The 21,203-nt window shown below is 45.9% G+C and overlaps 3 protein-coding genes across 16 annotated transcripts in view; 2 read left to right on the forward strand and 1 right to left on the reverse strand.

Moving 5' to 3' along the window:
* The first annotated feature begins 538 nt into the window (after window positions 1-538).
* LOC120812385 (pyruvate dehydrogenase [acetyl-transferring]-phosphatase 2, mitochondrial-like) lies at window positions 539-9,124 on the forward strand. 2 transcript variants are annotated; one of them, XM_078097697.1, is made up of 4 exons: window positions 539-7,505; window positions 7,590-7,826; window positions 7,925-8,224; window positions 8,334-9,124. In XM_078097697.1, exons 1-4 carry the CDS (start codon window positions 7,485-7,487, stop codon window positions 8,607-8,609), a joined length of 834 nt encoding a protein of 277 aa, XP_077953823.1. In that variant the 5' UTR covers window positions 539-7,484; the 3' UTR covers window positions 8,610-9,124. The 2 variants fall into 2 exon arrangements, with proteins under 2 accessions (XP_077953823.1, XP_077953822.1); XM_078097696.1 differs by having other exon boundaries at window positions 539-7,826.
* Window positions 9,125-10,797: 1,673 nt separating this feature from the next.
* On the forward strand, window positions 10,798-13,059 carry LOC120812386 (transmembrane protein 253-like). Its single transcript, XM_078097698.1, has 6 exons — window positions 10,798-11,406; window positions 11,558-11,935; window positions 12,029-12,085; window positions 12,145-12,255; window positions 12,446-12,592; window positions 12,779-13,059. Exons 2-6 carry the CDS (start codon window positions 11,906-11,908, stop codon window positions 12,830-12,832), a joined length of 399 nt encoding a protein of 132 aa, XP_077953824.1. The 5' UTR covers window positions 10,798-11,406; window positions 11,558-11,905; the 3' UTR covers window positions 12,833-13,059.
* A 1,362-nt stretch (window positions 13,060-14,421) lies between these two features.
* The window catches only part of LOC120812460 (FERM domain-containing protein 4A-like), a 74,688-nt gene continuing 67,906 nt past the window's right edge, over window positions 14,422-21,203 (reverse strand). For 8 of the 13 annotated variants that reach the window (XM_040168438.2, XM_040168434.2, XM_078097699.1 and 5 more), the window contains exon 24: window positions 14,422-17,555. In XM_040168438.2, coding sequence (XP_040024372.2) covers window positions 17,453-17,555 — 103 coding nt within the window. In that variant the 3' untranslated portion in view covers window positions 14,422-17,452. Of the gene's footprint in view, window positions 17,556-17,655; window positions 17,681-18,020; window positions 18,087-21,203 lie in introns of all 13 variants that reach the window. The other 5 variants (XM_078097701.1, XM_078097700.1, XM_040168435.2 and 2 more) reach the window with 3 other exon arrangements.

Raw genomic sequence — 21,203 nt, forward strand, 5'->3', positions numbered from 1 at the left:
CCTGACGTAGGTTTTTGGGTGAATGAGAACAACTCAGACGGCACAGTCTGTTAGAGATGTCTAGACGTGTGTGCGCCAGTGTCCTCCACAGAGCTGCACGCTACACGCTGACGCCCTCCAGCCCCACTGCCCCATCCCAGGTCCGTCTGCGACCAGTACTTCTCCCCTTTTTGATCTTTGGTTTCATCTACGCAATATCACAATCTAATGCTGTCATTTTCTCCCGCCCACATCGCACTCGCTCTTTGCAGAAGCCCACCAGTGTAACTACTCGTCCTCGTCCTCGGGCCCCCGCAGATCAGACCAGCGGGGCCTCGCTGGTGAGGAGACGGGGAACTGGTCCCAGAGCAAGCGGCTCCGCTCGACCCGTCGGGACATCGACTTCATGCTGAGCGCCGTCCAAATCAACGGGTTTCTGCGATCTAATGAGCAGACGATTGATGTGATTGTGTCCCTCGGGCTACTACGGGTGCAATGTTTCTGAGGTCCTCTTAGGTTGATCTTTTCTCTTTCTAATAGAAGGGTTAACGCAGACAGTAATGCACTTTTCCGTTGTGCAATAATACTGACAAACCCGTTGGTGAGAGGATTGTCGTCGCCTTAGTTGTCTGCCAGCTGCTGGTTCGAGCTGTCAGTGGGGCTTGTGCTCTGGTCACCAAGCCACCAGGAGCTGTGTTGTTGGAGATGATCGCACAACAAACAGATCCAAACATTTTGCAGAAGTTACCGCTTCCAGCTAACATCATGTCTAAAGCCACTTTATTATTCTAGGCCATGAATCTCATTTCATCCAATGACTCATGCAGGTCTTCATTTGTAGCACCTGTCTGTCATCAAATGCAGTTTCATCCAATCAACATTTTATTATTGTCCACAAATTCAGCTGTGATCTGATTCTGGAATTCAACATCATCTGGCACCCTCCTTGGCACCTTCTTAGCATCCTTTTCGCTTATTTATGTGACTTTCAGACTAATGTAGATCTGTCTTTCTTCTTAAGGCTTTCTCTGGTGGTGTTTATTCCTGGTGATGTGATCTTAACTACCAGTAACTGTGTCTACTGTTAACCGCATCAGTGTCATAGGTAAACCGTGAGTTTCCTCGGAGGAATCAGTGTAGTTTGTAACACATAATTCCTTATTAAATCTTTCTCCCACATGGCTGCTGTTGGAAACCCTCCTGAAGATGTCCCCCTGGATCTCTTAGTGAATCTGGTCTCAGTCGCTTAAAGTTCAACACGTATCAACACATTATATAGGGACAAGGTATCTGAAACTAAAGAAAAAAAGCACTATAGGACATATAATTTACCCCCCCCCCAGGGGCAGCTCTGGATGTGTCTTTCAATTGATGCTCCCATCAATTGAAGTTTGTTTCTGGAGGGATGACATCAAACAGAATAGCCGCTCTATATGTGGCGGTGCCACAGTGATGCTTCAAGTTGACAACACATGTTGAGGAGGAGAACATAACCAGTGGGTCAATGGTTGAGACCCTGCCCTTCATATTTTACTCTCCCTCCATAAATGGACACCATCTCTCCACTTGTTGTCGTGTGGATCCACTTGCATTGAATAATGATCTCAGCTCTGTTTGGAGTGAAATAGAAACAACACATACAGGAACTTCTAGCCTCCTAAAAACAATTCTTACTTTCAATTCTTACTATGATATATGCCTTTCAACCGAGACAATGCTGTAGTTATCTGAATAAGCACAATCCTATGAAATGGTGGACTTCTCTCCCCTCCTTCTGTCCAAATGTTCCCCCGTGAATGTGTCTAATGCTGCTTAGTTTTATCCTGGTAATGATTGGTCATTGCAACCGAATAGACGCTCTGAATTCAAAATCCTCAAGTTCTGTTACTGTAATATCGTTGGCGTATGTTTGTTTGCATCCTGAACATTCTTATCATATGTGTTTATCAAGTGTCCCAGCAGTTCCCGTTCCTTCTCTAATCTGGAAATGGTGTGTCACATTAGCTCAGTGTTTGTGGATTCCTTCGTTGTATGTGTGTGCCTATACTTCTCCTCCTTGATGTTCCTCTGTTGGAACATCTGTTGTTGTCAGCGGTTTGGTCAGATGACACGTAGCTGTCATCCTAGACGTGTGATTAAGCTTCACGCTCCCTCCTTGGACCTCGGATCACCTCAGTTCCTGTGAGCAGACTGCTCTGCTAACCGGAGGTCCCATTAGGACAAGATTCCCCAATCGGCTGTTGAATAGAGAAGCACAAGTGGTGGAGCTATGTGTGTGTGCGTGTGTGTGTAGGTGTGTCTAGATGTGCGTGTGAGTGTGTGTGTGTGTGTGTGTGTGTGTTCTCCCAATTCATGTTGCTCTTTCTTCTGGTTTACCAAACTCTTCAAGCAAACAAGTTCTACCATCTAGTGTGTGCATATTTAAACATAACTGGAACTCAACCTTTTACCCACTTATTTCCCAGTTTTAGCTATTTCTTTTAATGTGGAGTAATTGTATCATCTGTGTGTCTCATCAGTCCTTGTGCCTGTGAATGAGAAGAGCAATGTCATTGCACATTCGTTCCAGGAAGAAAAGTCATGTTGGATCTTCCTGCGTTGGCCATCGTCTACTGTTATCCCTAAAATGCCACTTGAGTAGCTAAACTCTAACATCTAGTGTTTTCCTAAAAACATTCTAATCAATTTGTGAGTTGTTTCATTGATAGAACGACTGTATGTTCTTCTTAACACCTTAAATCAATGTCATCTACACATCTCTGTTGTTTAGAATCTTATGATTGTGTTTTACACTGCATGCAATAATGTTCCCATATCGGCAGATACTCTAGTTGTATTCTGTTCTCCCCCAGTCCCTCATGTTGAGGTAGGTGTAAAAGCATCCCTTCACATAGCGTTTGGTGATGCTAATCACCCCCAGGCCACCTCCTGGCTCATCCAACAACGTCGTAAAACCCCCACAACGCCGTTTCTACTGGGTGTCGTTGCCGATCTGGACCTTCTCGCATTGGAGTCGCCTGCTCCTAACTGAAAAGCAAAACATAGTTAACAATTGCCATGCACATGTATTCGAGGAAAAATGTGTCAGTAAATTTTATAACTCAGCTCATGCTTAGTTTGATCCAATCCATTCATTCATTAATGATAGATCACCAACCTTTCATGGTTAGCGTATCCAAATGTAAGGGTGTACTACTTGTTGAACATTACAGGATGACCGTCTGTAACAAATTTCCATATTTCGTGATCTGGTGCTATAAATGTTCCTTTGATCAGACATTTGCTTCAATCATCAAGATACTGTATCAAGTGTATCGTGCACTATACACTCAATAACAGCACTCAACAATTTACCGCCCATCTCTGAATTCAGGAGAAAACTCAAAAAACTACAAACATTAATACAACATACGGACAATATATACCACAACTCTCCTAATTCCTTATCACCTTCATTCCTCATTTAAATCTTACACAACCTTATCTCTTAATTTCAATGACTGATTTCCCCTTTTTAAAATCAATCTTCCCTACGGGTTTAAGTCTAGTTTGAGCTGACACTCTCAGCCGTGTATAATCTCTAGTCTCCCTTTTCTACCTGGAATGTGAGTCGTAAACCGTGGACGCTGAGGGTGCTTATCTGAGCTGTTGGAAAGCAGCGGGGGTCGGTGTGTCACCAGTTAGTTGTTTAGGGCCTTGTCTGCTGTGGGGTTTGCATGAGGGGGTGGAGGTGAGGTAGACCCTCTGGTCCTGCCGGGGCTGCATTTGACGGGAAGACCGTGGAGGAGCTGCACTGAACTGCATGTTCGTTGGACATATTCTTGACCAATGACCCGTCTGTCCGCATAAGTAGCATTCATCTCCTCTTCCCCTATTATTTCCACGTCCTCTGCCTCTGCGCTGAGGTGGTGGTTGCTGGTCAACCATTGAACGGTCTCTGACTGCTGGGGCTGGATATTGGGCCTCTGGAGGAACGGGGTATTGGGGTTGCTCGTCTGTCACCTGCAATTGTTTCCTGACTCGCTGTCTTTTGTTTACTTCTGCATCCGCCGCTGCCAGTTGGATCTTCAGGAGTCGATGCGTCATCTTCCCCAGTTCTTCTTGCCTCCGTGTCTCCGCAGCTCTCTGTATTTTGTAGAAGTGGGTTAGATGGTCTCTCCATGTGATTTCATCCATGTTGTCCAGTCCCACTACTCCCTCCAACGCTGTTTGAACAGCCTGGGGCAAGCCTTGCTGCACAGTGTGTCGCCAGATTACTGCAGTAGATTTGTTATTGTCGTGTCTTTCTCCTGTGGCCAAATGCCATTCTGTCTCTGCTCTCCTCAAGTACTGGAACATCTCTTCTGCTGGCTTCATCTCCAATGTGGCTAGGACTGTCATGCTCATCTTTGTGGGCCAAACTGTTCGCATCGCTTCCCAGAAAGCTCCTCTGAGACCGTCGAATGGATCATCATCTTCTAAGTCTGTTGTACCTGATCTTACTTCCAAGGCTCTCAAATTGACTGTTCCCTCTAGACGGGCTACTAAAGCCCGTATATCTCCAAGTGCCAATTTATCAGCCGTTGTGTATTTTTCAAAGAGCAGGATCCATGGGTTAGCTCCTTCTCCCAATGGCGGCAGTGCCTTCTCCAGAGCTTCCATGTCCCGATGGCCCCAGGGCACAAACTCTCTCTGACCGTTGGCTTTTCTCAGCAGTGGGCACTGTGGGACAGGGGAGGCTGCAAGTGGCTCATTTCTTATAGGGAGAATATAGTCTGCATAGTGGTTTGGAGCCTTCTTCACCAGGATACAATGTCTATTGTGATGACGTCCTCCATCAGCAACCTCTCCTTCTTTGTCGTTGTTTGGATGGGTCCTCTGCACGTGTATTTTGATAGACAGGAGTCCTGAAGTAATATACAGCTCCTCTGCGGCCTCCTGGTATTCACTTGGGGTTTTACGGCCATGTTCACAGCTACCTGCTTCCTCCTCTCTGGCCCTGACAAGCAGTTCCTGAGTCGTAAGCGCAGCCATCATGCAACCTGGAATACTCTAAACAACCGCTAAGCTGTCCCTTCTGTCCTAGGTGGTACTCTGTCACTAACAGCAAAAAACCCAAACTAAGTCACTTCCAACAGCTGTCCGAGGAAATGTCAAATCGAACCATCGACCAGAATCGACACAGTAAAACAAACAACCAAATCTAACAGAAAGAAGGGCGATTTACAACATCAAATCAGTCCTATAACTACAGTGTAATTTACTAAACTATCTTGTTAGACCACTAGGTTAAATCAACTTAACAGTACTTCTAACCTCAAAATCAAATCAATCACGGAACTGTAAAAATTAGTATAATCAATGATCAATGCCAAAGACTATGATTACAATTGTACAGAGGAAAAAGAGAAAGAATTAACCACATCTCAAATCAAAACTCAATCTTCATTCAAAATTCAAAAGTCTAAAAACTAAACTTTAATAAAGTTAATCTTGATGTCTAAAAATGAATTACTCCAAATTATTAATCAAGGTTACAAAATTAATCAAAGTTATGATGATACAGTCAAACTGCCGGCAATATCAATCAGGAAGTATAGCAGAAGCACTCCCCCACAAATGCCGCCAGAGATTATACCGCAATATAAACAATGATCCACCCCCAACCCAGAGACAATGCAATGACAGTCAATCTGGTTTCAGCTAAACATTGGAGATCGAAATCAAACAATTCATAACAGCTTCTCAAAAGCACCACATCAGAATTAAATCAACCTCCAATTCCAATCCAAAATCGATGCAGAACTATAGTACAAACCAAATTCAACGTGACATTACAGCACTTTAATGTTTCAAATAAATGTCAACACCAATCCAGATATCCGTCAAGTTGTCTTATCAATCTTTACACTATCCTAGTAAGTAAAGGCAAATGTGCATCAAAGTCAACGTCCGAACTCGGAGCAAGTGAGGAAATTGAACTCCCCCTCTTGTAATTCCCTCTTACACCCACCACATGGCACACTCAGGGGCTTCCCCTCACGATGTGCACTTACTCCAACCACATGAGGCGCTGTTCAGCCGATAGCTGAAGATCGAACACAGAACTACCAAAGAGGAAGTGCCTCACACCTCAGCACATGGATCGTAAAACGCCGTGTGCTGGCGTAGCGAAGAACAATGGGCTGAAGCTAACTGCTAACCCACGCTATATCCCCAGTGGAATTACCAATGAGACCCCGTTAGCCGCTGGCAAGGCAGCCCCATGTGGTCCGGGTTGGTCTACTCACCAACACCTTAATATGCTATGGTTTTACAACCCGACGCCGGAGATGATCAGTCTCCAGTTCGGATTCTATACATATATATACACTGTTAAACAATCACATACACATAGTAAAACATAATTCGGAACATCTATTCATCAATCAAGCACATGCACCACGTTACTCAAACACTCACGCACCACGTACTCACACTCACACCAGCATGCAGATGTATATACACTATCATTTACACTAAAGCGCTTATCTGCCACCCACCCTCTTCTAGATAACCCATCTACCTAATTCATAGGATTTCCAGAGAGTGGAAAATGTTAAGCAGATCTTACCAGTCGCCGCTGGATTTCACCTTAACCATAACCTTAACCAGTCGCCGCTGGATTTTCTTTTAAGCAGGACTACTGGCCCCACTTATTAAATGAGACTACTGGCCTCAAAACAAGACTACTGGCCTCAAAACAAGACTACTGGCCTTGCTTATGAAATGAGACTACTGGCCTCAAAATTCAAGGCAATACTGCAGGCCTTTAACCTCTTCCTATCCTCCAGACTTCAGGCCTCCAAAGCTTCGAGCTTCCTTAATCATATACTTAACCAGTCGCCGCTGGATTTTCCCGTAAGCCAATCCCGTAGAGCAAGCTCCCCCCCCCAATCTATTAAAATCCTGCAATACCTAATTGTGAAGGACCTTATGCACAGAGAGGGGAAATGAAGAGAAGAGTCTTCTCTAAAGACGCCGTAATTATTGTGGGAAACCTAGTGGACAACATGCGCATTGTCACGCCTCATGCGAACCCCCTAACCAATCCCATACGGGTCTACTTGTATGAGTTTATCCTGCTGGTCTTTATGTCTCAGCAGACCAGTTCGCCGCCTGGATTTTTCTAACGCTCTAAGTGTGTACCTGAACGCACCAAACGCGCGTGTTTGGAATTTCTAAAAGCCGGCTCCCATTCGCATTCACTTTGCAAAAGTATGTCCCCACTGTTATTTAATATCAGCTTATTATATTCACCCAAGTCATCAATGCACTAGCCTTTAGCCTTTAGCATCTAAAGCCTTGCCTCATGGCCGACTGCCAGCACCACTCTAAATTTTCCTAAATCTACCTATCAAAGAATTCATGAAAAAGGTTCTGTTTTACCTTGTTTGTACCCGTGGTACTTGCAGTCAAACCTCTCAGCAACGTCTTCCCCCAACGAGAGCCCCACGTTGGGTCAAGTGCCTCTTTACAATGACCTGATGAAAAGCACAGCCATCCAGGTACCAACACCACCCTTTTCCTTGCTGCTCCCGGCGTGCTCACGGCTACGGGGTGTTCATAGACCTGCACCATCGTCTGTCCAGGTCGCGTTCTCCGTGTGCACAGCCTGCGTGGCTCATGTTTCCACGGACCGGATCCATGTGGCGAATTCCGGTGACAGCAGAGCGGTATTGGGCGTGCTGGAGGAGGATGGATCCTGGAGTGCTTTGCCCCTTTCCCTGGACCACAACACACAGAACCAGGCGGAGGTGGAGAGGATCAAGGCCCAGCATCCGCCCTCGGAGAGAGCCATGGTGGTCACAGACGACCGACTGCTCGGGGTAAGAGCTCCTCGCTGCATAACACTCAACAGGCACAGAAGTAGCCGTGTGTGAATGGTAAGTGGGTCGCTGGTCCTGAGCTTTTATGGTGCCGTCAGGTTCTGATGCCGCTGCGGGGGTTTGGCGACGTAAGATTCAAGTGGAGCCTCGAGCTGCAGCAGAGCATTTTAGCCGGCCTGGAATCAGGGGTGGACCTGGACTCCCTGAACCTGTACCAGTACACCCCGCCCAACTACCTCACTCCACCCTATCTGGATGTGGCGCCCGAGGTAACGCACCACAAGCTGAGGCCCCAGGACCGCTTCCTGATCCTCGGCACCGACGGGCTGTGGGACGAACTGGGGAACAAGGAGGCCGTGCGACTGGTTGGAGAGCACCTGAGCGGGATTCACCTGCAGGTTTGTTTGTAGATTGAAAGTGACGTGCGTTGTTGTAACTTCCATCTTGATCCATGTACATGTCTTGGGTTCTCTATAAGTTTCTCTTTTTCTTCTTCCTTTTACAAAGGCTCCTGTTTCTCCATCAGAGAGGCAAATGAAATTGGGTCAGATGCACAAGCTCTTGCTGGAACGCCCGACCCGTGCGTCGCCCGCTTTAGACGCCAACGTTGCTACACACCTCATCAGAAATGCTCTCGGCACCGGGGAGTACGGAGAACTGGGCCAGCAGAGACTGGCCACTATGCTCACCTTGCCCGAGGACCTGGCTAGACTGTACAGGGATGATATCACCGCTACCGTGGTGTATCTGAACTCTGACCTAGCCAGACCTCAACACTGCTAGCAGAAGGATATATAATAAAAAAATATAAGAAGATATTTTTTGATATAAAATAAGATCATTACGATCGGTTACATACATTGCTTTATAAATATTTTTTGATGAAAGAGCAGTATTCAGTGTTTTATGCAATAAAAAGAGGAGCAGATTCTATATATTTAACATAGGTTACATTTCCAAAATTATAGCATTTATCAAGTTATTTTCTGGCATTTTTCTTTATTTTTTTAGCCTTCACTGTATTCAAACGGCTATTTTACCGGAGATCTATTACAAAAGTGGAAATGTGCATTATGCTTAGACAATACATCTGAAAGTTTTTTTTTTCTTTTTAGTTTAGGCTTTTTTGCTACTTATTTGGGGTAAATGTTATTGTTTTATATTTAAAAAATAGTAATTGGATTGATAATAAGTAGTTCTAGTTATAAATGTAAATGCTCTCTTCAGGCTGTTCGTCAGATATATTTAAGTTGCCACTGTAAAGGTGCTGATGCTTCTTATTAAACCAATGAGAAATTACTTTGTCTCACTTGTGCTCTTTTCATCACAGATACATTCGGATTGCAAGTGAATACAATCTAAATAATTACACCGTCCAACTTGCAATGCTTTGGAAAATGTAGAGTGCTTGTCGTTCAAAGCTGCAAAATAAACTGTGCTGAGTGTCACAGAAAACAAGTGTAAACACTGCTACTCTAGAAAAAAGGTGTGTCCTGACAGCGGCCACAAGGTAAGCATGGAGCGCATAAACACACCTGCATCTCTGACTGCAATTCGCCCCGAGCTCCTCGCTTCTTTGTTTTTAACTCATCAAATCAGACAAGTTTCCAGTCGACGTCAGTACAAGCAAAGAAAAGCTGAGAACCGCACAGCAGGATTACTGCTTACAAATTGCAAATACTAACATAATATTGAGTGTGGGAGACGATCTGTTTATCGTGTTGACCGAGGAGCCCTGGAGGTAAGTTGGTAAAGGCTACAAACCAGGGAAAAGATCCATCTCTTGTCTAAAGAAGATGATGACGGAAAAACAAAGGACTTGGAAGCGGCTCTCTGTACTGTGCCAGGTGCAGGTGAGTGCTGTCTGCCTCACTGTAAGTTGTACGTAGTTTTGCTGCAGTCAGAACTATCTATTGCTTTGCTCACCTGCGTTTTCATTTATATTCATAATACACATTGTTCATCACTGGGTCTTCATGCCTTTAAAGCAAAACTTGTGTTAATATTGAACAGTTAGGTTTTTCACAAACCTCATTCACAATATTTTATATTTAATTTTCATTTACACCTTCCTACACCCCAAACCATATATATTAATAGTATATTCCTTTTTTAAGTGAATTATAGGTTGGCATATTTGAACTGGACGATGCTTGAATGATGTTTGTTTCTCAGCTGCAGCAGGGATTCAGCCTTGTTGCTCGAACAGTAGAAAGAACTGCACGAATAATGAAACCCTAAAAGGCAAACATGGTAATGTTGAAATAGAACTAGATTGTAGTTCTCTATCGGACTTGACGTGAGTTCTGATTCAAACAAAACAACCGTGGCATGGACTTCAAGCATCTCCCCACTGCCATGTCTGGCAGATTGAAACGACTTTCCTTGCTACCCCGTCACTTCCAAGGGGCTGGATTTTGAGAGCTACCCTGTGTTTGTTCTGCTGGTGGTAGAGACAAACGAGGAGCCTCAACTGCCACCGTCACGGACAAGCAACCTTCTTTCTCGTAACATAAAGCTGTGTTTTTCAATTCTTTAGATAGTGTCCCGGCTACAGGAACGGGTACTCTGGTTGTGACTTTATCAGATGTCAATGACCAGTATCCTGTTACCGAGCAGAGGAAAGTCAGTCTGTGCAACAGCGACCCTTCTGCTGCCCGGCTGCATATAGTGGACCTCAATGGACCTGGAAATGCTGGACCGTTTACTGTACAGCTTCAAGGAGAGCACAGGATCAACTAGACAATCAGTACCAATTCCACAAGCAAGCAAGCTTACATACATCATACAAATATGTGCAAATACGTAGTCGGTTAAATGACAACAACAAATTCATTCTTGCAAAGTGGAAACATTTGAATCACACGTCTACATGCAGCAGTAAAGCAAGCACTTCTCACGGCTCAATTCTGAATCTTTTTTTTCCTCTGCTTGCAGGTGACCTGGCAGCTTTGGCTCCGAGACGGGAGGTGTCACCTGGGGACATCATGCGGATTAATGATGTCGGCAGGATGTACCAAGACAGCACACTGGACATTGAAGTGTGCCAATGTCAAGGGGCTGTGGCGTAATGTTTGACGTCCAGCGGCCATCAGTGTTTGAATGGATTTGTTTTGCACTCAGTGGGTGGCAGTGTACAGCACAACCCGCTGCATTGGCAGGCAGCACCTTTTTTGTTCTGTGGTCCCTCGTGACTATTTGACCTATATTCCGATTATAATCGTTTTTTGTTGAAAAGAGAGTGTGAATAAGTTTAGCCTCACACGTCATTGTAAACTTTGTGTATATAAACCAGTAAGTGCTTTATTTTTCTCCTATATGAGAGTGGACGATGGGGACAAAACGTATAATCTCAATCTGTCTCTAAAATGATGGCCAATGATTTCCCTGAATCACTTCCTCATGAGTGGACTTACTGTCGTACGTTATCATCCAGCTCAAGTGAACTATGACCGCCGCAGTCTACTACACTACTGTGAGTAGTGTTCGCCTGAATGTTTGACATTTTGTGCTACACAACATGTTCTGTTGACATGAGGGGTTTTGGATAAATGAGGAAAAAGCGTGACATTTGGCGAAGGTAAGCTGCCACATCGACCAAAATCAATTGTCACATCTGAATCAAAGGTGTGTGTGTGTGTGTGTGTGTGTGTGTGTGTGTGTGTGTGTGTGTGTGTGTTTGACGAATCATCTTTCAACTCGCATTTTGTTTCCCCTAAACAAGTTGACAGATGACACAGAACATGTTCCAGGAGGGGTTGTACCACGTGTTTTTTAAGGGGACACCCTCACCCCTCCCATTGAACCAGGTTACCAGAAATGGGGAGCTAATAAACGGCAGGATTCATCGCTGGTTTGGGACTGTGGTCAATACTAGACTTTTAGTCACAGGAGTGAGATGCTCCTATCGTGCAAACTATTGGTTGACATTTTTCTTTTCAAACTCTTTCTAAGCGCTTAAACTGTCAGGCTGCTTCATACCATGTGCTTCCTCTCAGGTGGTGCAGCTCCTTACTGCATTGGCTTGCATACTCGCCACAATCACCCATGCGTGCGTGAGCTACAACTGCTCCGTGTCCATGACAACGCCGGTGTGGTCGAGCTTATTTGTGAGTGCATGTTTGCGTCAATTGTAAAAAAAAAACTGAGAGAGACAAAGATGGATTAAAACACTGCAATCATAACTGTTGGTGTTGTTACAGTTTTTGGCGGCTGGGACTCTGGCAATGGAGGTTCAGAGGAAAGCCAATAGATTAAAGGTACATATTTTGTGTGGCTGTATTGCTTACGTTGCTTAATTGCGTATGAATTCTGTAAGATTATCGCTCTGATGGGTCTGAACCTCTTCAGTCTCCTGTTCGGCTTCTCTGCCATCCTGGCCAACAGCCTCAGGTCTGCACAGCAGGTCGCGCTCAAAACAAACCAACAGGTAATCCTGTAAGTCGTTTGAAACGTGGGTATTGTGTTGTTGTTTTTTTGTATCGTCCTATCAATCAACACCCCAAACACAATGCTAACCTGAAAAATCTTGTTTCCATCCCTGCTTTGATATACCGAATGAGAAGAAACCCTTCCTCATCTGTCCTGCGTTCCCTCCCTTCACGCATCCTCCTCCCCAGCGCGTTGGTTCGCACGTTGCAAGGGGCAGCTCCATAGCGTTCACCGTGCAGTGTTGCCTGGCGTCGCTCTACATACTGTTCCTGTCGCTGAGAGGCCTGCGCCGCTACAGTCCGCCGCAGTTTCAGGCGTACAGCCGCCTCAAACAGGTAGATATAGGAACACACACACACCTACACACACACACACACACACACAAAGGGATGCGCTTTTTTCAGGAATCCTGCAGAGTTGGCGTGGGGATGACAGGTGATGACAGTTTTCCCCTAAATCAGCGTGGTATTCAGTCCGGATTAATTAATGGGATCTGACGGTTTCTGTTCTTTCCTGCACAGGATCCAGAGGAAACCAACGGGGCACTACTGGAACAAATGGAATTCAATCAGTGAAAAAACGCCGTCCTGTCAACTCGGTTACTGTTGTTGATCATAGTTCTTTACGGTTGGTGAACCAACAGTGTTTGTGTGGTTGAGTAAATTTAAACCTTTTTGAAAACGCAAAGGAGATGCAACACTGAATTTCACAATATTTCAAACACTGTTGGATGTGGAATAGCAAAGTTTGAACCGGCAAAAAATAAATAAAGAGCATGTTGAGACAAATGATGGTAAACAAAGTACACAGAGTTGACTTGTTAAACATTACATATACATGTTTTTAAAGCAGTCTGTTCTGGTCCATTTAGCTGCTCTGAGGTCGACACTAGAGAGCAGCATTTCAGAGGATTTGTCATGTTGTTCAATTTGATCCACAAATGAGGTCACTCTGTGCAGGAAGAAGCCGAGACGTGAGACATGAGACTTCTTGGTCAGAGACGTGTAATGAGGGGAAGAGGACCTACCCTAAGCTGCAATGATTTCACTGAAAATGTTCTGACCACACCTGGTCTCAAGGGAATTCACCTTTTTAAATGTTAATGGTCAGTTTTAGTTCGCACAGAACTCTTCTTACTTCTCCAACAGATCTTAACTTCCGCGTTTGCACATTCATGTCCCCAAACGGATTTAAAAGAGTGAACAAAATGTAATAATGTGGGAAAAAAAAGTCTTCACTTTTATGGTCTAAAACTTACAACGGTCCTCCCAGAGATAGAGGAGTACATGGAGTTCCGAAAAGGATTTATTTAGGGACATAAATCAAGGCCATATACTACTCCTATAGTAAGCTCACACACACAAGAACACTAACAGACGCACAAGAGTGAAAAAAAAGATCACAGAGGAGCTAGTTTCTCACGGCATGTCGGGGTAACAGCTTCCAGCTGTTGCCTTGTTGGAAGAGCTGCTATGGGAACTCAGAGTACAAAGAGGAACATGCTATTAATTATTAAAACGACACAGAAGGAGGGTAAAAAAAACAAAAAACGGATGACGAATTTGGGTGTCTTCAGACACTGACCAGCGATTCCTGTGATAGAAACCACTTGTGTTAAAGTATCCAAACTACTGCGTGTGTTTGTTAGTGGTGTTTGAAGCTGGTATTCGATTATATGGATATGTTGAGCTGCTCAAACCATCCGTTTGTCCAGATGTCCGTATCTCCCGCTACGACACTTGAACGGATCCATGTTGCATTTACACAGAGAGCGATTGTTCAGTGAGATCAGAAATTCCGGCCATGTGACATGCAAATCTAAAGAAATAAAATGCGTGAAATGCGCCTGTCCAGATGGGTTTGTGCAGCTGTTTGATCTTGAGGTTTGGTGAGGAGTAATATATTTTATCTTTAGAGCGTTTCTTCCTTGGGACCCCTCAGGATGTCCTTCTTCTCCATTCTCAAAGGCCAAAGAGGGAAGTGACTGAGGCTGCTGACAAGGGGAAGTGGTGACTACATGAGGGGATCCCCTTTGATAGGTCAGATGCTTTCAGCAGAATTGCCTGGAAGGATTCAATCCGACCCACCTGGAAGCGAGTGAATAACTAAATATCTTCTTGTTTTTCTTCAAAAATGAAAGCAAACCACAGATGAAGGCGTAATCTTGAGAACATTCATCAATAATTTATTTTTCTTACTCTCAATAACTGACACCGCTTCTCATCTTGAAAATTCAATTTCCAACAACACAGTTTTGAAAAATGTAAAGTTACTATACAAATTTTAATAGAAAAAAGAATAAATTAACTGTGGAATTCAGTAATTTTTCTTGATAAATTCCACATTTTTTCTACAACACCTTTAATGTATTGTTACAGTTGAACAGAACTGATAAAATCAAGTTACATGCTCTATTGTCTGGTTGGGGGAAGTGTCTTCTACAATTAAACTGTCTGTTAAAATAAGCTTCATTCTGGTAAATAAATCTATTGATAACAATGAAGATGTCTAGATCCTACATGACAAAGCAGTAACTGGACATTTTGTAGCACCTGAATGCACGGTTACAGAACAAAAAAAACCCAAACAATACTGTTCTTATAAAATGGAACATTGAAAAAACAATGAATGTGAATGTTAAAAACCCCACAAAATCCTACAGTGCCCCTCCCTACATACAGGAAACGACTGATAATAGAGTAAGTTCATTTCTCTTGGGAGAATTACAAAAAAGTCTCATCTATGAAGCACAGAAAATGGTGTGTTTGGAGCAACAGAGGGAGGAGACGTCACACTTCACATTGGACTCAGAGATCACCACAAGGTTGAAAAGGGTCACGCGATGGAGCAACATGTGCTAATGTTACCGTATAGAAGACGGGCGCTGAACGTCTTTGGGTTATTTTTTTCTTCCTTTTCAGTGGCAGGACATGCACGGGATTGTGTTTTAGCACACAAACAGTGGACGGAGTGAGCAGAGCAGGATCAAGCTTGCTCTCTAATAAAAGGTAACCAGGGAGAGCTGTTTCCAATCACGGGGCGAAAAGCTGATCAAATCTGACCAGGAAGGGGGCGGGCAACTCTTGGAGAACCAACCATGCGGGGAGTGGACAGAACTTTCCTATTTAAATAGTCTAAAGTGGCAGATTACAACAAGTGGTGTGAGTGCATAAAAGGAAAAAGAACATTATGAATGTGAATGTTAGAACATTATGAAGGTGGGATGCACAGGGTTCCTCCCATACAAAAAAAAACACACGCTGCACCGTTTACAGTCAACAGTCTTAGTGAATTACCAACAATTAGGATATTTTGGAAAAGCAAAAAAAACAAACAATATTTATTGACTGGAAAAGATGAGAGAAAACTATTTAGATACTAACTAACATGCGAGTTCTACTCAGTTCCTACAAAACCAGGTGTGCTTATCTAACTCTGATCTGAATGTCTGATTGTTGACTGGGTTGTGAGGGAACATTACTCTCTCCATTCGAGAGAGTTAAAGAACCGTTTACTTCAGCTCCGGCTATGGCTTCACTGCTGCCCTGGCAGCGGGGATTAAATGTTGTCGAACCAAAAAATTAATTGATGTCCTCGTAGTAATAAAAGAGCACTTTCATGTAATACTTTGTTCTGGCTTTTCCGCCTCTCTTATGCCCTTTTAGACCACTCTAAAAGTTGTGTAGTTACTTTGACATAGTTGGAGTGGAAAATTACAATTCACTAATTGTAGGTCCAGCCCTCGTATGTTGTGCTTTTGTTGTACAGACGTTGCACAATGGCTAAAGACAGTGGGGCCTTTTCTGTTTGCAGCTTGAATATGGGAGGGTGGGGGCTCTTCGAGTGCTGTGTTACAGTACAAATATAAAGCACCAACATGTTTGGCACTTTTGTAATTTTTGTGTGTCCACAGTGTGTGTTGTGGCTTCCAGTATGCGTGTCTTAGTTGTGATTCGGGTTCACGCTGTGTCTTCGGTCGCTCCCGTCACGAAGAAGAAATGGACAGAAAGACGGACAGACAGATGCCCCACGTAGTGACAGGAGCCGCTATGGAAACAAGACCTCCAGAGAGGAACAGACACTTGTGATAGAAAAGATGATGCAGAGATTTATCATCAAACAGCCTCAGTATCCCCACAAGCAACTGCCAAAAATCATCTACTTCCTGGGGTGAAAAACGACAAATGTTAAAACGGCAGAATCTGAATATCTTGTTTGTACACCAAAACTACAGCCCAGATGAAATGACGGCGTCAATTAAAAAAAAAGAAGTCAAAGGAAAAAATCATTGATTAACGCCGAGCCCAATAACCCCGCCTCCCGATTCACTGATGACACACCAAGGGAATCTTTTACTCAGACCGTTGCACGGCTGAGAATGCCGCTGAATGCCTGCTTTAATTCCCCGTAGACTCAAAGCAGTTCATATTGTACAATATCTGTTATTGCTATTGTCCTTGTCAATATACCAGAGTCCCATAAATATCAGGAGGGTTCCCGGTATTGTCGCTGTGGTGACTGTATGGCACCAGCCCACGGGCCGGGGTGCGACCGGGCGATCCAGTAAGTTGTCTTTGGTTGTGGGTTAAACGGAGAGGATGCAAATATGTCATTTAAAACAGATTTTTCTCAAAAGTCTGGGTTATCTTCTTTGATTATAAATATATTTCGAGGACAAATAAAGAAAAAAGACAATCAACATTAATGGAATAATGACACCCAACACCTGGAGATGGGCCTGGAGATTTTTTAGAACTGGTGGCTCAAATCCAGCAGGTGTCCTCAGATTGGGCGGCAGTGCACTGGTCGGGTCAGCGGACAGTGTCGTGTTGAATTTTGTTGTTTGCTTGATGTTTTTAAACGCCGTTCTCCCTCCCTGCCCCCCCGTTGCTAGCGTACACTCTCTGCGAGGGAGTGTGACCAACGGGCTCCGTGGTGCTGTAGGGCAACAAGTTCAACAGCTGAGGTGGCACTTCTCAGTCTGTCTCGGCGAGCACGTCCCACTCCAGCTGAGCTGTGACAGGGGGGGGGGGGGCGTGATGAAGAGGTGGTGAATGGAGGCGGGGCTCATGTCAGGTGCGCTCAGGGCGGAACGGTTGTTGGGCCTTCAGGATGAGGTTGTTGGTTGTCGATGGGCCGTGGTGAGGGACAGTGGAGAGGCAGTAGGACAGGGCGATGGGACCTGCGGGAAGGTCTCAGACCAGGGTTCCAGGTTTGGCCTTATCACGTCCGTACCACTGCACATCGGCCAGCTCTGAACACAACGGGCTGCTGAGGAAACAGCTGTCACTGAAAGACCTGCAGGGGGAAGACACGGACCAGGGTCAAAACAGAGCCCATCAACCATGGTTTCAAGCTTTTGTCTCCCTTTGAAAAATGTTCAACGTTACACACTTACAGTGTAAGTATTTATCTAGGTAAATCTGGTCAGGAATTAGCCACAGCGTCGGACCGCAGAGCAGAGCACATGCAGAGATCAGATACAGATGCAGCCAAAGAAGGAGAACAAGACACAGATACCGCCTGTCAAAAGAGCAAGAAATTGTCCACCTTCCCTTTTGTCATCACCCCACGTATGTTGATAAAAGCCAGCGGTAATGTCACATAAGTGACGTGAGTCTAATACTTTTAGAGGTGTGCAATCACAGATTTCTATAAATTGAATGATTTTAGCTCCGCTAAAATCCTGCAAGGTGATTTTCCCTCTGCTATGCTGCTGCTGTGCCTCTCGAACAGTAAGACCAGCGAGACCACAGACGGTACCTCTATGCATCAGAGCTGGGCTGAGACTGACAGACGTCCTCAGTAGGAGAGCTGTCTGCTGTGCTTCTAAAACCAGGAGAGAGGACAACACACACACACACAGACACACACACACACACACACACACACACACACACACACACACACACATAAGGAAAGGAGGGTTAGTGCAGACAGAGGGAGACGAGAAAGAAACGACAAATATTAGGTAATAAAAAGATTGGTTATCGGAGGAAGTGAAAGATGAGTGAAGAAAAAGGAACAGAGACGAAGCGAGTGAATCAATAAACAGCAGAATATGATGAAAGGTTGAAAGTGAGTGACGAGAGACGAGGAAGGTGTAAAAATAGATGTTAAGCCCAAATCACATGAAAACCATTGCTGAGGATGAGGTCAGCTGTGTAAAACAATATCAGATGACGGATGAAAACAAAGCTTTTGAGGATGTTAGAGTGACATTTGGATAAAGATGGATAAATGGAAGCTGAGTCGCCAAGATTCGGTTTGCCCCTAAAATAAAGTAAATAAATAACTTCTTCACCGATGGGGTCGGGTGCGCTGCTACAAGGGTGGCAGTGACAGTGGGGGGTCTAGACGGAACAGACCTGGGCGGCAGATGCTGGCTCTGGGGACGTGGAACGTAACCTCTCTGGGGGGGAAGGAGCCGGAGCTTGTGCGGGAGGTGGAGCGTTATCAGTTGGATCTGGTGGGGCTTACCTCTACGCACAGCCTCGGCTCTGGAACCAAACTCCTGGATAGGGGGTGGACTCTATTCTACTCCGGAGTGGCCCATGGTGTGAGGCGCCAGGCGGGTGTGGGGATACTCATAAGTCCCCGGCTGAGTGCTGCTACATTGGAGTTTACCCCAGTGGACAAAAGGGTCGCCTCCTTACGCCTTCGGGTGGTGGGGGGGAAAACTCTGACTGTTGTCTGTGCATATGCACCAAACAGCAGCTCAGAGTATTCGGCCTTTTTGGAGACCCTGAATGGAGTCCTGCATGGGGCTCCTGTAGGGGACTCCATAGTCCTACTGGGAGACTTCAATGCGCACGTGGGCGACGATGGAGATAACTGGAGAGGCGTGATTGGGAGGAATGGCCTCCCTGATCTGAACCCGAGCGGGTGTTTGTTACTGGACTTCTGTGCTAGCCACGGATTGTCCATAACAAACACCATGTTCGAACATAAGGATGTTCATAAGTGTACGTGGTACCAGAGCACCCTAGGCCAAAGATCAATGATCGATTTTGTAATCGTATCGTCTGATCTGAGGCCGCATGTTCTGGACACTCGGGTAAAGAGAGGGGCAGAGCTGTCAACTGATCACCATCTGGTTGTGAGCTGGGTCAGAGGATGGGGGAAGACTCGGGACAGACCCGGTAAACCCAAGCGTGTAGTGAGGGTGAACTGGGAACGTCTGGAGGAGGCCCCGGTCCAAAAGATTTTCAACTCACACCTCCGGCGGAGCTTCTCTCACATTCCTGTGGAGGTAGGGGACATTGAACCAGAGTGGTCTATGTTCAAAACCTCCATTGCTGAAGCCGCGGCGGTGAGTTGTGGCCTCAAGGTCTTAGGTGCATCAAGGGGCGGTAACCCTCGAACTCCGTGGTGGACACCGGTGGTCAGGGAAGCCGTCCGACTGAAGAAGGAGGCCTTCCGGGTTATGATATCCGGTGGGACTCCAGAGGCAGTTGCAGTGTACCGACAGGCTCGAAGGGCAGCAGCCTCTGCCGTGATGGAGGCAAAGCAGCGAGTATGGGAGGAGTTCGGGGTAACTATGGAGAAGGACTTTCGGTCGGCACCAAAGTGTTTTTGGAAGACCATCCGGCACCTCAGGAGGGGGAAACGGGGAACCATCCAAGCTGTGTACAGTAAGGATGGCACCATGTTGACCGCGACTGAGGAGGTTATCGGGCGGTGGAAGGAACACTTTGAGGAACTCCTGAATCCAACTACTACGCCCTCTGTGGTGGAGGCGGAGCTGGAGGCGGAGGAGGGATCATCGTCAATTAGCCTGGTGGAAGTCACTGAGGTAGTCAAACAACTCCGCAGTGGCAAAGCCCCGGGGATTGATGAGATCCGTCCAGAGATGCTAAAGGCAATGGGTGTTGGGGGGTTGTCTTGGATGACACGCCTCTTCAACATTGCGTGGAAGTCTGGGACAGTGCCAAAAGAGTGGCAGATCGGGGTGGTGGTACCCCTCTTTAAAAAGGGGGACCAGAGAGTGTGTGCCAATTACAGGGGTACCACACTACTCAGCCTCCCGGGTAAAGTCTACTCTAAGGTGCTGGAAAGGAGGGTTCGGCCGATAGTCGAACCAAGGATTGAAGAGGAACAATGCGGTTTTCGTCCTGGTCGTGGAACAACGGACCAGCTCTTCACTCTTTCCAGGATCATAGAGGGGGCTTGGGAGTATGCTCAACCAGTCTACATGTGTTTTGTGGACTTGGAGAAGGCGTATGACCGGGTCCCCCGAGAGATACTGTGGGAGGTGCTGCGGGAGTACGGGGTGAGGGGGTCCTTGCTTGGGGCCATCCAATCCTTGTACGCCCAAAGCGAGAGCTGTGTTCGGGTGCTCGGCAGTAAGTCGAAGGCGTTTCCGGTTGGGGTTGGCCTTCGCCAGGGCTGCGCCTTGTCACCAATCTTGTTTGTGGTCTTCATGGACAGGATATCGAGGCGTAGTCGGGGGGAGGAGGGTCTACAGTTCGGGGGGCTGCGGATCTCATCGCTGCTTTTTGCAGATGATGTGGTCCTGATGGCATCTTCCGTCTGTGACCTCCAACTCTCACTGGAGCGTTTCGCAGTCGAGTGTGAAGCGGTCGGGATGAGGATTAGCACCTCTAAATCTGAGGCCATGGTTCTCAGCAGGAAACCGATGGATTGCCTACTCCAGGTAGGGAATGTGTCTTTACCCCAAGTGAAGGAGTTCAAGTACCTTGGGGTCTTGTTCACGAGTGAGGGGAAGATGGAGTGTGAGTTTGGCCGGAGAATCGGAGCAGCGGGGGCGGTATTGCACTCGCTTTACCGCACCGTTGTGACGAAAAGAGAGCTGAGCCGGAAGGCAAAGCTCTCGATCTACCGGTCAATCTTCGTTCCTACCCTCACCTATGGTCATGAAGGATGGGTCATGACCGAAAGAACTAGGTCACGGGTACAAGCGGCCGAAATGGGTTTCCTCAGGAG

The sequence above is a fragment of the Gasterosteus aculeatus genome, chromosome Y (genome assembly GCF_964276395.1).
Source record: "Gasterosteus aculeatus chromosome Y, fGasAcu3.hap1.1, whole genome shotgun sequence".
In the NCBI taxonomy this organism is placed as follows: domain Eukaryota; kingdom Metazoa; phylum Chordata; class Actinopteri; order Perciformes; family Gasterosteidae; genus Gasterosteus; species Gasterosteus aculeatus.

Excerpts from the sequence above, each read along its gene's own strand:
- LOC120812386 (XM_078097698.1), top strand. The coding sequence starts at position 11,906 with ATGACAACGCCGGTGTGGTCGAGCTTATTT. Across the intron at positions 12,256-12,445 it reads CGCTCAAAACAAACCAACAG|CGCGTTGGTTCGCACGTTGC; the intron begins GTAATCCTGTAA and ends CCTCCTCCCCAG. Across the intron at positions 12,593-12,778 it reads CGTACAGCCGCCTCAAACAG|GATCCAGAGGAAACCAACGG; the intron begins GTAGATATAGGA and ends TTTCCTGCACAG.
- LOC120812385 (XM_078097696.1), top strand. The coding sequence starts at position 7,485 with ATGAAAAGCACAGCCATCCAGGTACCAACACCACCCTTTTCCTTGCTG. Across the intron at positions 7,827-7,924 it reads CAGACGACCGACTGCTCGGG|GTTCTGATGCCGCTGCGGGG; the intron begins GTAAGAGCTCCT and ends TGGTGCCGTCAG. Across the intron at positions 8,225-8,333 it reads TGAGCGGGATTCACCTGCAG|GCTCCTGTTTCTCCATCAGA; the intron begins GTTTGTTTGTAG and ends CCTTTTACAAAG.